This window comes from Thamnophis elegans, unplaced genomic scaffold (genome assembly GCF_009769535.1).
Source record: "Thamnophis elegans isolate rThaEle1 unplaced genomic scaffold, rThaEle1.pri scaffold_46_arrow_ctg1, whole genome shotgun sequence".
Classification (NCBI taxonomy): Eukaryota; Metazoa; Chordata; class Lepidosauria; order Squamata; family Colubridae; genus Thamnophis; species Thamnophis elegans.
The window spans coordinates 504,621-517,947 of NW_022473897.1; the positions used below are offsets into that span (position 1 = coordinate 504,621).

General features: G+C 39.8%; 1 protein-coding gene across 1 annotated transcript; it reads left to right on the forward strand.

Annotated features, from left to right (window-relative positions):
* Positions 1–751: 751 nt before the first annotated feature.
* LOC116523568 (vomeronasal type-2 receptor 26-like) lies at positions 752–10,516 on the forward strand. The gene is made up of 3 exons (XM_032238671.1): positions 752–892; positions 6,741–6,867; positions 9,621–10,516. The coding sequence occupies exons 1-3, from the start codon at positions 752–754 to the stop codon at positions 10,514–10,516; spliced, it is 1,164 nt and encodes a 387-aa protein (XP_032094562.1).
* Positions 10,517–13,327: the final 2,811 nt, after the last annotated feature.

Below are 13,327 nucleotides of genomic sequence, written 5' to 3' on the forward strand. Positions count from 1 at the left end.
ACTTTTGGTTTGGTTTGTTTCTTTTACAAAATTCTCTAGCTCACCTATGGCTCTGCTCCAGTAATGAATAAGAAACCCAAGATGTATTTTTACAACAGATGTTTCCCAATGAGCCTTACAACACCAAGGAATCCTTCTGTTGCTGTTGTATTTCAGGTGGACATGATTGGTCTTCTTTCCGTGAAAGATGAAGCAGGAGAGAAGTTTGTACAGGAAGTAGTCCCCAAGTTCTCTCAGCATGGAATCTGCTTTGATGTTATGGAATGGTTCCCAAATGTAGCTTTTTACAGTGATTTTATGGAAGTGATGGAGAAAGGACTTGAATTATATGAAGTTCTCATGAAAAGCACAACCAATGTGATAATTATTTTGGTGAACTTCGGACTATGCTAATTTTAAGAACACTTCTCTGTTTTTCCGAAGTAGAAGATTTAGGACTGAGAGAAAAAATCTGGGTTATGCCAGCACAAATGGATTTTGCATCAGTATCCTTTAACAGAAACTGGGATGTAAGTTTCATCCATGGTGCTTTGTCCCTCTCCTCTAGTTCAAATGAAGTGTTTGGATTCCAGGAATTTCTTCGGAGCAGAAATCCAACCACAGAACCACATGACGGCTTTATCAGAGACTTTTGGGAGCAGGTGTTTGATTGCTCATTTCCAACTCTAAAAAAAGAACTAAAAGCCCTGAGAACATCTGTACTGGAGAAGAGACATTTCAGACTCTTCCTACTTCTACTTTTGAACTTAACATGAGTGGCCAAAGCTACAATATGTACAATGCTGTCTATGTCGTGGTGCATGCTCTGCAGTCTATGCATTCTTCTAAATACAAGCAACGAAATTGGGTGAAATTGGAGAAGCAGAAGTTTCAGGATCTACAACCATGGCAGGTAAGTCTACAGCAGAGAACATCAGAACACATATAGTATTTATAACTTTATAACTTTGGACTTGAATCTTAAAAAAATTCTCCATAACAAAATCTACTTGGTCTTTTTCTTTAAAGAGAAATCTGCAAAAGACACTTGATATTCACAATACGATCAGTGGTGGAATTCAAATAATTTAACAACCGGTTCTCTGCCCTAATGACCAGCTGGGTAGGCATGGCTCAGTGGTTATGTGACTGGGTGGGTGTGGCCAACTCAATGTCAATCACGTCGATGGGCGCTTCGTCTTTGCTGTTGCAATGTAAAAAGGGTTAACTGGAGAGGCAGTTTTTGTCAGCAGGGCAATAAAGATTAGGCTAAAAACAACACCAGAATGTTGTTTTCCTTCCTTCCTTACGTAAAGTGGAAAAAAATGAGATTCTTCCAGCAACCGTTCTCCAAACTGCTTAGAAAGTTAACAACTGTTTTCTCCCGAATAGGTGCAAACTGGCTGAATCCCACCACTGAATACAATCCTAAAAAGATACAATAAATTACTATATGCATATCAATACAAACAAATCTAAATACACTCATATATGCAAACAGTATGTCTATACCCAAGAAATAGTGACCTTGTGACTTTAACATTCTGTAATATAAGATGAATACTATATAAAACCTGCCAGTGGATATTAGGAGACCACATCGAGATTGAGAGATTTCTCTGTGTTCTTCTTCTGTGCAGAATAGAATTTATTTCACAGTTTCCACTCTGGTATGTTCAATTTAGCATGCCAATCAGATAATTTTCCAATGTTTTTATAATTATCCATATGTGCATAAAACAACACACTTAAACAAACTATGCAACTGGAGAATAGACACATAATACCTGAAGAAGATCTGAAGAACATATCCAAGATGAAAAAGATATGCCGTGTGCCATCAACTGGAAATAAACTCCAATACATTCTGGGCAATGAGTGTCCTTACAAACAGCACAAACAATTTGGTTGCAATCTTCTCATTCCATTAACAGATTAACAGAGTTGGAAGGCACTTTATATGTCATCTAGTCTAAACCCCACTCAAGCAGGAGACCTTACACCATTTCTGACAATGGAAGTCCAATCTCTTTCTGAAAGTCTCAAATGATTGAATAGCACAGCCAGTAAAAGATTGCTATCGATGGTTTCCCAGGATCCCTACAATCAATGATTCACAACACATTTCTCACAATCACACTTTTAAAACTTCTGAGCAAAAAAAGGGGGGGAGGGCACTAAACTAGCAGACCACCCCAGAAGACAACTCAGGATCCAAAAAGATCTTGACAAACTTGAATAATGGGCTCTCTCGAACAAAATGAATTTAATGTTGGAGAAAAGCAAAGCTTTACCTTTAGGCAGGAAAAATCAAAGGTATAACTACAGATTAGGCAAGACCTGGCTCAAAAATAGGAACTGTGAAAGGGACCTTGGAGTCCCAGTGGATGATCACTTGAATATGAGCCAGTAGCAGCAGCAGCCAAAAAAAAGCTAATGCAATCCTGGCTTGTATAAACACAGGCATAGAATTAAGATCACATGAAATATTAGTAAAGCTTTATAAACTCTAGTAAGACCACTCCTGGAATACTACAACAAATTTTGGTCACCATACTACAAAAAGATGTTGAGACTTTGGAAAAAAGGTTCAGAGAAGAGGAGCTAAGATGACAAGGCCCTGGAGATTAAAACATATGAAGAACAGCTGCAGGATTTGGGTTTGGCTAGTCTAAAGAAAAGAAGAATTAGGGGTGATATGGTAGCAGTATTCCAGTACTTGAGGGGCTGCCACAAAGAAGAGGGGGTCAAATTATTCTCCAAAGCACCAGAGAGCAGGACAAGAAACAATGGTTGGGAACTAATCAAAGAGAGAAGCAACCTGGAATCAAGGAGAAACTTCCTAACAGTGAGGACAATTAACCAGTGGAAGAGCTTGCCTTCAGAAATCATGGGAACTCCATCAGTGGAGGTTTTTAAGAAGAGACTAGACAGTAACCTATCTGAAATAGTATAGGTTCTCCTGCTTGAACAGGGGGATTGGCTAGAAGATCCCCAATGTTCTGTTCTGTTCTATTCTTTCTTTTCTATTTATTCTATTCTATTGTGAGATGTCCTGAAAAAGGACTGAAAATTATCCATGAAGAAAAAGCCTCCTTGAAAGAGCAACAAGAAGATTCAATTTCCACCTATACAAAAATACAGGGTCTTATTTTGTCATGTCTGACGAACCACGACTTAAACCAGCTGAAATGTGAATTGTGTAGTTACTGTTTCAGCAATAGCAATAGCACCCATTTCAGTTCCTTCATTGAGGTGGCACAATGGTTAGAAGTCAGTAGTGGAGGCTTCTTCAGCTGATTGCTAGCTGCGTTATGATAAGGACCCAGATTGTTGGGGAAAGTGTGCTGACTCTGTAACTGCTTAGAGAGGGCTGTAAAGCACAGTGAAATGGTATATAAATCTAAGTGCTATTGCTATGAGCCACGGTGGTGCAGTGGTTAGAGTGCAGTACTGCAGACTACTTCAGCTGACTGCTAGCTGCAGTTCGGCAGTTAAAATCTCACTGGCTCAAGGTTGACCCAGCCTTCCATCCTTCTGAGGTGGGTAAATGAGGATCCAGTTTGTTGGGAGCAATAGGCTGACTCTGTAACTGCTTAGAGAGGGCTGTAAAGCACTATGATGTGTTATATAGGTGCTATTGCTATTGCTACATATCAACTTGAGATTTAGCAGAAATGAAGTAAATTTATTCTCCCTTCATGATATTTCTGTTTCTCTCCAATCTAGCTTCGTCCTTTTCTGAGAAGTGTTTCCTTCAACAATAATGTGGGTGAAAAGATCTCTTTTGATAGATATGGAGAATTTATTGGAGGACTTGATATTATAAATTGGATCACCTTTCCAAATAGGTCATTTTCTAAGGTAAAAGTGGGGAAAATAGATCCTTTTGCTCCTCCAGAAAAATATTTAATATCCATCTGGAGTTCATCACGTGGCCAGAAAATTTTAATCAGGTAAGAGATAGGATCATCTGCCCTAAATCATTTCAGCAAATTTAAAACAACTAAATCAAAACTCTCAGCCTTTGTTAAAAGCTTTTTCTTAGCTTAATCATTGGGTCACACTCAACTTCCTGGTGCATTTGTTTCTTCTTGTAAGAACCACAGTCTTGGATAGGACTTGCTGTGATCTCTCATTCAATGCTCAGAAGTTCTCGGGCTTGAAACCAACTCTATAGATTTAGCTGCTAATTCTTGATTTGAATTTTGGTAGAACATGAGCAAAGTTCTATGCTAAACCAATAGTTGTCTCTCAGAAGTTCTTTTTCTATCCCTAATGATTCCCATGACATTTATTTCACTCCATAGAAGACAGCATTCATCCTTACAACAACATTTTACTATCCATATTCTGGCAATGGAGGTTTATTAACATTCCTCTTCAGAATTGCCTAACTCAGGAGACAGCAACCTGTGGCTCTGGAGCCTCCTGTGACTCTTTCATCCCTCTGCTGCGGCTCCCTGTCGCTGGTCGGCTCCACAATTGATAGGGCTTTCAGTTAGGACTGGTAGAGGAAAAAGGATGCTGTGCTAGGAAGAAACTCTATGGTGGGGAACTGGTCAGAATTGAACAAGGGGCTTCCGGTTAGGACCTTTATGGCTCTTTGAGTGTTTAAGATTGCCCTGGCCTAACTGCATGCTTGGATGGATTGAAAGACAGATTTATGAATATTGTTATCATCCCACTCATATCATTTTTAGAATTCTAATTCAGTAATTGTCTCTTAAGGAAGACAACAGTATTAGCAGGCCAACTTTACTAAAATTACAAGGAAAAGTGCCAAATTGGGATGAATTGTTCTAAAAATCTGTGGTCTGAATTTGGACACACACACACACACACAGAGAGAGAGACAGACACACACACAGACACACACAGACAGACATATATATGCCATCCATCTCTTATGTTTAATCCTGCATGAAAGGTTTGTTACTGATTGTTTCAGTTATATTACCAGATTAATCCTTGTTTAATTAGATTGGATTGTTGCTGAAATATTTCAAATATTGATCAATCAGTCAATCTGATTTTGTGAATGTGAATGCTATGTATCATCACACCTCACATATTTTAATTAAATGCAAAATTCCTGATCTAAACTGTAAGCTGCAAGTCATATAAGGGCATTCTAGCCATGATTTTGGAATAAAGTATAAAAATCTTATGTCCTTGTTTTTTCCTATGCTTTACTTCCAATAGTGTTAGACTGCAGTTATAGCTCCCATATTGCCCCAACCATGATGGCCAGATATTGATGTCTACATCACATGGGTTGATGGATATAAAAGTTTATTATAGATTTTCAATTATCTGAAATACCAACTTTATCATTCATTCATTCATTCATTCATCCATCCATCCATCCATCCATCCATCCATCCATCATTCATTCATTTCATATAGCTGACCATCTCATCAGAACTTACTCTTGGTAGTATAGCACAATTAAGTAAAACTACAATCTAAAAGGGGGGTTGATGGCTCAGTGGTTAAAGATGCTGAGCTTGTCACTTGGAGACTGCCTGGGTTCAAGACCCGAGTACTGTGTAATGAATGAGCATTTGTTCCTGCCCCAGCTCCTGCCCACCTAGCAGTTCGAAAGCATGCAAATGCAAGTAGATAAATATCAACCCTGAAGCCATTTGGTGCATCTTCAGGGCTGCCACAGCAAGGCTGGTTGGAGCTGTGACAACACAAGGGAGAGTAGAGATAGCTGGGGACTTGTAGCCAAATTTTTTAAAAAAATTCTCCTGAGAACCAAGGACGTTCCCACCATGGACTGAACCCAACTGGAGTGGAGACTGTGACCTGGTTGGAACATGTGATGGTCATATGGACTGGAGGAAATTAATTTGGGTGAGGAAAACCCAGGGACCTTCAGAGTCGGGTCTTCATCAGATGTGCCAATATGATGTGCCTAATAAATTTGGACTTTATGATTGTAACTTGGAACCCTGACAATAAATAGGTAGGAGTTTAGTGGGAGGTTGACATTCCGTACTCCTTTTGCTACAGATGGAACCTGTAGCATGCCCTCTCTGTTGGATCTTTATGCTATATAACCATGATGGCAAACCTATGGCACACGTGCCAGGAGTGGCATGAAGAGCCCTCTATGTGGGCACACACACTGTCACCAGCTGCTCTTCTGGTTTCTGACATGCAAATGCTTTGTCTTCGTGGGTGCCGGTGTGCTGGAAAATGGCCATTTTTGGACCATTTCTAGGCCATTTTCAGGGTGTTTTGGGCCATTTTGGGGCAAAACACAGCCTGAAAACAGCCAAAACATTTGGCCAAAAACAGGCATGTGCCCCCCAGCCAGCTGCTATTTGGGTTTCCAGTGCTCCGGTGTGCATACATGTGCACATGAGCACATAAGCACACATGTACCAATTTGGGCACTTGATACTGAAAAGGTTTGCCATCACTGCTTTATACTTTACACTATAATGAGACACTTAATTTTGAATATTGCCATGCCCAATCCTAGGAATCCTTCAAAGGAATCTTGCCATTTTGTGTGATAACATTTTTATGTAGGGATCGCATGATATGTTCCATCAATTGTTAACTTGTTATTGTAAGTTCTAACAGCCATTTGGCAACTCTTTGATTATTAAACCAATAAGTCTTGTAAACATTTGTCATTTATCCGTTTTAAAATGTTGATTTTCCTGCATGAAGTAAATCTCAAATCTGTCTATCCTTCTAGCCATATGAATGCTAATATATTATTCTTATTTTTGTGGGAATAGACACACCCTATTTCTTTGTGTAATGATCATTGCCAGAGAGGCTATAGGAAGACCAAGAAGGAAGGGAAGCCATTTTGTTGTTATGATTGCCTTCTATGTCCAGAAGGGAAAATTTCTGCTGAAAAGGGTAAGATATATCATGTAAAGAGGGTTCTTTTAAAATAAAACAAAGTAATTAAAGTGAATCAGCTTCTTAGCAGTCGTCCAGACAGGTATGCAATCTTCTCAGTTGTGAAATTACTCGTAGTAAAAAAGTGCATGGATTGATAAAGATACACTTCACATATAAGCACAGGGGAGATGCAGAAATTCACTATGAAGTACATGCAAAGAGAGAATGGGGCATAAAATAGATAGCAATAGGATCAATAGTAATAGCACTCAGATTTATATATGGTTCATAGTGCTTGATAGCCCTCTCTATGTGATTTACAGTGTCAGCATATTGCCCCCAACAATCTAGTTCCCCATTTTATCAACCTCAGAAGGGTGGAAGGCTGAGTCAACCTTGAGCCAGTCAGGATCAAAGGACTTGAACTCCTGGCAGTGAGCAGAGTTAATTTACAATACTGCATATTAACCATTGCACCACCAGAGCTTTGAGCTTTGAGTTTCCTATTGAGATCTCAGTGGCTGGGTTCTTCCCTCACCAGCATGGAGTAAATTCCTAAGAAAAAAGCCGTTTTAACTAATCTGTACTTCTGCTAACTACATGGATAGGTGCATAGATTTTTGGCAATATCTGTGAAGTGGTTTGACTGTGTCTTCTTTCTGGGGTGGAGAGGCAGCGAATGGCCCAATGTCCCCAAACTATTTTTCATCTCAAAAGGGAGGACTGGAATTCACATTTCCCCCACTTCTAGACAATCCATGTTTAAGCACTTCAGCAAATTGAATGTCAAATCAAAGGTCCCTATAATATTATGTGAATAAACTTGTATTTGACCATCTCTGTAAAGTGTCTGGATCAGAACTTTCTAGTATTATAGTCTTTTTCAATCATCCCTGGCCAAAATGTCTTTAAATCATATTTTGTTTTTAGTAATGTAAATCCTGTACCAATTGTACTTACATGAAACTCTGTGTCTGTTTGCATACAATTTGGAGAAAAGGATAAATTAGCATGACTATTTTTTTATTTTTCCCATTGATACCATGCTTATTGGGAGACTAAGAGATTATTTCCCATTTTATTTCCAGCAGATTTTGTTTGGGGCATTTATCTGTTCCTTTGGTCTCATTTTCATTTTCACATCTCAGCCTGTCATGTTCTGTGAATGGGTCCCAGCAGGCTGTAAATAGATTTGGGGTGGTTAGCTTAGGGCACAGATAACTGTTCTCAAGTCATGGTTGGACCACTTCCTATTGAGGCTCGACTTTCGGAGACCAATCGCCTGCTATAGGGAGGAGGAACCGATTAGGTGGTTCCACCCCAGGCGTCTTATGGATCCCCAGGGTTTCCAGACGGCGCTTGGCGTTATGCCTGATACTCTCGCCCGCAGTTCGGCAGAGACCTTAGTTGCTACTTGGAACTCGGTAGCGTCTGAGGCTCTCCACCAAATTGTGCCTTTACGGCCGATCCGCGGCAGTGGATCCAGGAGGGCTCCTTGGTTTACCGAGGACCTCCGGGAGATGAAGTGCCAAAAGAGACGTCTAGAGCGCCGCTGGAGGGCCAGTAAATCCGAGTCAGACCGAGCACTCTTAAAAACCTGCATTGGAGCATATCTATCGGCAATACGGACAGCTAAGAACAACCACATTGCCGCTCTGATAGCGTCCGCTGAGTCTCGCCCTGCCGCCTTGTTTAGGGTGACCCGCTCCCTCTTAAATACGAGGGTTGCGGAGAACCCCTTACAAGGTAGAGCAGAGGAATATGTCCAATTCCTCGCGAACAAAGTTGCTCGGCTTCGGATGGACCTGGACTCCAATTGCGCAGATCCAGCCGAGGTACCGGGGGAAGGTCTTGAACGACATCTCTGGACTGATTTTCAACCTGTTGCTCCTGATGAAGTGGACAAGGCCATGGGAGCGGTGAGTGCTTACACATGTGTACTGGACCCGTGCCCCTCCTGGCTGGTCGCGAACAGCAAGGAGGTGACGCGGGGCTGGATCCAGGCGGTGGTGAATGCCTCTCTTCAGGAGGGTTTCTTCCCACCGGCATTGAAGGTAGCAGTGGTGAGACCCCTCCTGAAGAAGCCATCACTGGACCCAGCCAGTTTGAACAACTACCGTCCAGTCTCCAACCTCCCCTTCATTGGGAAGGTTGTTGAGAAAGTGGTGGCCTCGCAACTCCGGCGGTCCTTGAATGAAGCCGATTATCTAGACTCCTTTCAGTCTGGATTCAGGCCTGGCTACAGCACGGAAACCGCTTTGGTCGCACTGACCGATGATCTCTGGAGAGCCAGGGATGGAGGTCATTCCTCCATCCTAGTGCTTCTTGACCTCTCAGCGGCCTTCGATACCATTGACCATGGTATCCTTCTGCGACGGTTGCGAGAGGTCGGCCCTCTGGAACGAACTCCCCGCAGGGATTTGGACCCTCACCTCTCTCCAGGCCTTCCGAAAAGCCGTCAAAGCTGGCTTTGCCGGCAGGCCTGGGGTTGATGAGTTCCCTCCCCTCTCGACTTGTATGGTTGTGTGACTCTTGCTTATTTTAATTATCTGTATTTCGTTTTATGTTCCCCTTTTCCCTTTTTGAATTGTTCGCCGCCCTGAGTCCTCCCGGAGAAGGGCGGCATACAAATAATAAAATTCAATTCAATTCAATTCAAGTTCAAGGACAATGCATTACAAAGTACGTCATGGCCATGTTCCGTCAATACAGGACATATAATGTTTAGTGTAACAGATTGTAAATTGATTTTTGATGGTTGTTTTTAGATACAGCTGACTGTTCTCCATGTCCAGGAGATCAATACCCAAATCACAACAAAAATTCCTGCATTCCAAAAGTTGTAACATTCTTATCATATGAAGACTCACTGGGAATCAGTCTGGCTGTTTGTGCACTTTTTTTTGCTTTCATCACATCTTATGTGCTCAGGATCTTCATACAATACAGGGATACTCCTATCGTCAAAGCCAACAACAGGAACCTCACCTACATTATCCTCATTTCCCTTCTACTTTCTTTCCTTTGTGTCTTATTATTTATTGGGAGACCAAATAAATTTGTATGTCTTCTTCGACAACCAGCTTTTGGCATTATCTTCTCAGTGGCAGTTTCTTGTTTGTTGGCCAAAACCATTGTGGTTGTCTTAGCATTTATGGCTACCAAGCCTGGATCCAAAATGAGAAATTGGGTGGGGAAGAAAATGGTGAGCTCCATTGTACTTTCCTGTACTCTTGTTCAAGCCATCATTTGTGCTTCGTGGCTGATGACATTCCCACCATACCCAGATTATGATAAACATTCAGTGTCTCAGGAAATTGTATTAGAATGCAATGAAGGATCGGTGACTATGTTTTACTGTGTTTTGGGTTTTATGGGCTTTTTGGCCATTGTTAGCTTCTCTGCAGCTTTTCTAGCCAGGAAATTACCAGACAGCTTCAATGAAGCCAAATTCATCACCTTCAGCATGTTTGTCTTCTGCAGTGTTTGGTTGTCCTTTGTTCCAAGCTACTTGAGTACCAAAGGAAAATATATGTTGGCTGTGGAGATCTTCGCCATCCTATCTTCCAGTGCTGGCTTACTTGGTTGTATCTTTGTCCCCAAGTGTTTTATCATCTTGTTCAGACCTGATCTAAACAGCAAGCATTTGCTCATGATGAGATAAAGTTGAAGTTTTGAGAAAATATTACCAGTAACTAATGCAAATTCTGTTGGAATGGGATGAGATCAAACAACTTTACTTGTCGTCATAGCACATTGTACCACATTAAGACCAATCAAAGTACCTTTATTGCAATGTGATCAGCTCTACGGTATTTATCTTCCCAAGTGGTTTCTGACAAGCATAATCTATGGGGGAAGTTGGCTTGATTTAACAACTTTATGCTTCATTTAACAACTGGGGTGATTCATTTAAGGCCATGGCAAAAATGAGAGTAAAATTGGGACTGACTCACTTAACAACTGCCTCACTTAGGAATAGATGTTTCAGTCCCAATTATGGTTGAAAACTGAGAATTAATTGCAATGTGACTGCTATAAACATATTTACATTTATTTTCAATATTCTAAATAATGAAGATAATAAGGCATTTTCAAAGTCTGATATAATTCTAGTGCCACTATAGATATTGCATCTTTGGAAGGCATCAAGTCTATCTCTTCACTAATTCAGAAGTATCAGAGGAATTCATTTATATTCCAATTGTAAAGCTTGTGCCTATATAAAGCATTGGACTTTTGTACACCACAATGGGAAAATCAACTTTGTAATATGAGTTTTTCCTGTATTAAAGCTGCTTACAATTGCAAGTCAGGATGCTTAAAAGTCTGTTTCCATTAGTCCAGATCTTTGGATATTGATCAAAACTCAAAAAATTGCAGTGAAGTGAGGACAAGTAGAAAAGAGCATTATTTTATCTGTCCTTTCTTGTAGTTTCAATCTCCAGAATGGATAATTCAGTACTTAATTCTGTGTATACTCTGAGAATTCAGTAATTAATTCTTTGGAAATCATATGTCTATATTGTAAACAACCTTTTAAGTTTACACATAGGCACACATGCTTGCTTTCCTTGTAAATTATCATTTGAGATATTGAAATATCCAAGATACAAAAATGTTCTCAAAAGTCCACAGCATTTCCTCCCCCAGGGAAGGCTTCAAGGCATAATTTTGAAAAGAATCCCACATCCCATTTTTCACACTCTATCTTCTAGATATATTAGGTTATGGCTATAACTACCATCATGGCATAGCAGTAATAATCATTATCTACTGTATATGCAATGGACATAATTCTAATTTATTGTCAATCTGCATCTCTTTTCAAATGAAATCATTATACTATTATACTGCTGGTCCTTAATCCATTTCAAAACTGTAGATGCTTCAAAATGATTGAAATCCCTAGAAATTTGTTATTTTCGTAATGCTCCAGTATGCCTCTGCTTCATTTGTAGATAGACATTTTCTTTCTTCTCATAAAACATTAACTTCACATAATACATTAACTTCTCTGTAGTGATATGCTGCCCAAATTTTGTTATTGCTCTAGATTATTGGCTACAGTCTCCCATAAGTCTGGATCTAAAATGAGGAAATGAATGCAGGAAATGAGGTTCATTGTATTTTACTGCTCTCTTTTCAAGCCACCATTTGTGCCTCATATTGACATCATTCCCACATTTTTATAACCATTCAGTGTCTCAGGAAATTGTAATGGAATGCAATGAAGGATTTGTGACCATGTTTCATTGTGTTTTGGGATTCATGGGCTTCTGGGCCATTGTTGATTTCTTGTCAGCTTTTCTAGCCAGGAAATTACCTGATAGTTTCAACGTAGCCAAATTCCCTATCCTCAACATGCTTTTGTTCTGCAGTGTTTGGCTTTCTTTGCTCAAATCTATTTCATCATTATGTTTGGACATGAAGTAAGCAAGAAGCATCTACTAATGAAAAGAAGATACTGAAAATTAAAATGTTGCCATAAACCAAAGGAAGAAACTGAAACTTCATAGTCCTATTGAGAAAGATTCTTTTTTATATCCTGAGGAAATTTTAGGTTGATGGTAACCCAAGAGAAACTCTTCATCCCCATTGACAGATTTAGCCACAGTCCTTGTCAGGCCTACATTTATATTCCTTTTAGAATTTTGGCCTGCAATACTTTCTCTTATTTCATTATGCTGTTTCTTTAAGTATAGTCAATGGGAGGGGGGAATAGAAGGAGTAGAATTGTGGAATGTATTGTTTTTCATTCTTTACTAGAAGCAAGGTCATCCTTTGTTCTCCGCACCAGTACACCTGACCAGAAGAAGCTGGGCATGGACGCCAGCGTGGAAGAAGGAGATTGGGCCATGTGATGGACTGTGGGTGTGGGGACAAGATCATGAACTTTTACCTGGGTGGGATTCTGATGTAACTTCCAGAGTTGGAATCCCACAGCACTATGCCAACATTCCTGCTTTATTAAATTGGAACTTTAAGCATAGTTTTGCCTTTGACTCTGATTTAATTCTCCATGGTATTTGGAACACTGACAGTCCTCTTTATTTTCTTTGGATTTCAATTCAGCTAGATAGAACTGAGAATCATGGAGATCTTTTTTTTTAACAGTTTATTTATATTTTTTCACCTTACATACATAAGTGCTTAGTGAACGGCGTATTTTCTGGGGCAATTTATTTTTATACAATGATACTTTTCCCACTCCTAATTTCTGCCTCTACTGTCCAACCATTTATAAAACAAATCCCATGTTCAAAAATACTATGTCTTCTTTTTTCTTTTAATATCAATCTATCCATTTCTTCTTCTGAGGACGTTTCCTCATTTTTCCAATACTGGGCATAAACAATTGTTGCTGCTGTCAATGCATGTAATATTAAATATAGATTCCCTTTATCATACTTTTCAGGTATTATGCCTGGCAAAAATATTTCTGGCTTATATACTATGTGTTGCTCTAACATTT

Excerpts from the sequence above, each read along its gene's own strand:
- LOC116523568 (XM_032238671.1), top strand. The coding sequence starts at position 752 with ATGAGTGGCCAAAGCTACAATATGTACAATGCTGTCTATGTCGTGGTG. Across the intron at positions 893-6,740 it reads AGGATCTACAACCATGGCAG|ACACACCCTATTTCTTTGTG; the intron begins GTAAGTCTACAG and ends TTGTGGGAATAG. Across the intron at positions 6,868-9,620 it reads GAAAATTTCTGCTGAAAAGG|ATACAGCTGACTGTTCTCCA; the intron begins GTAAGATATATC and ends GGTTGTTTTTAG.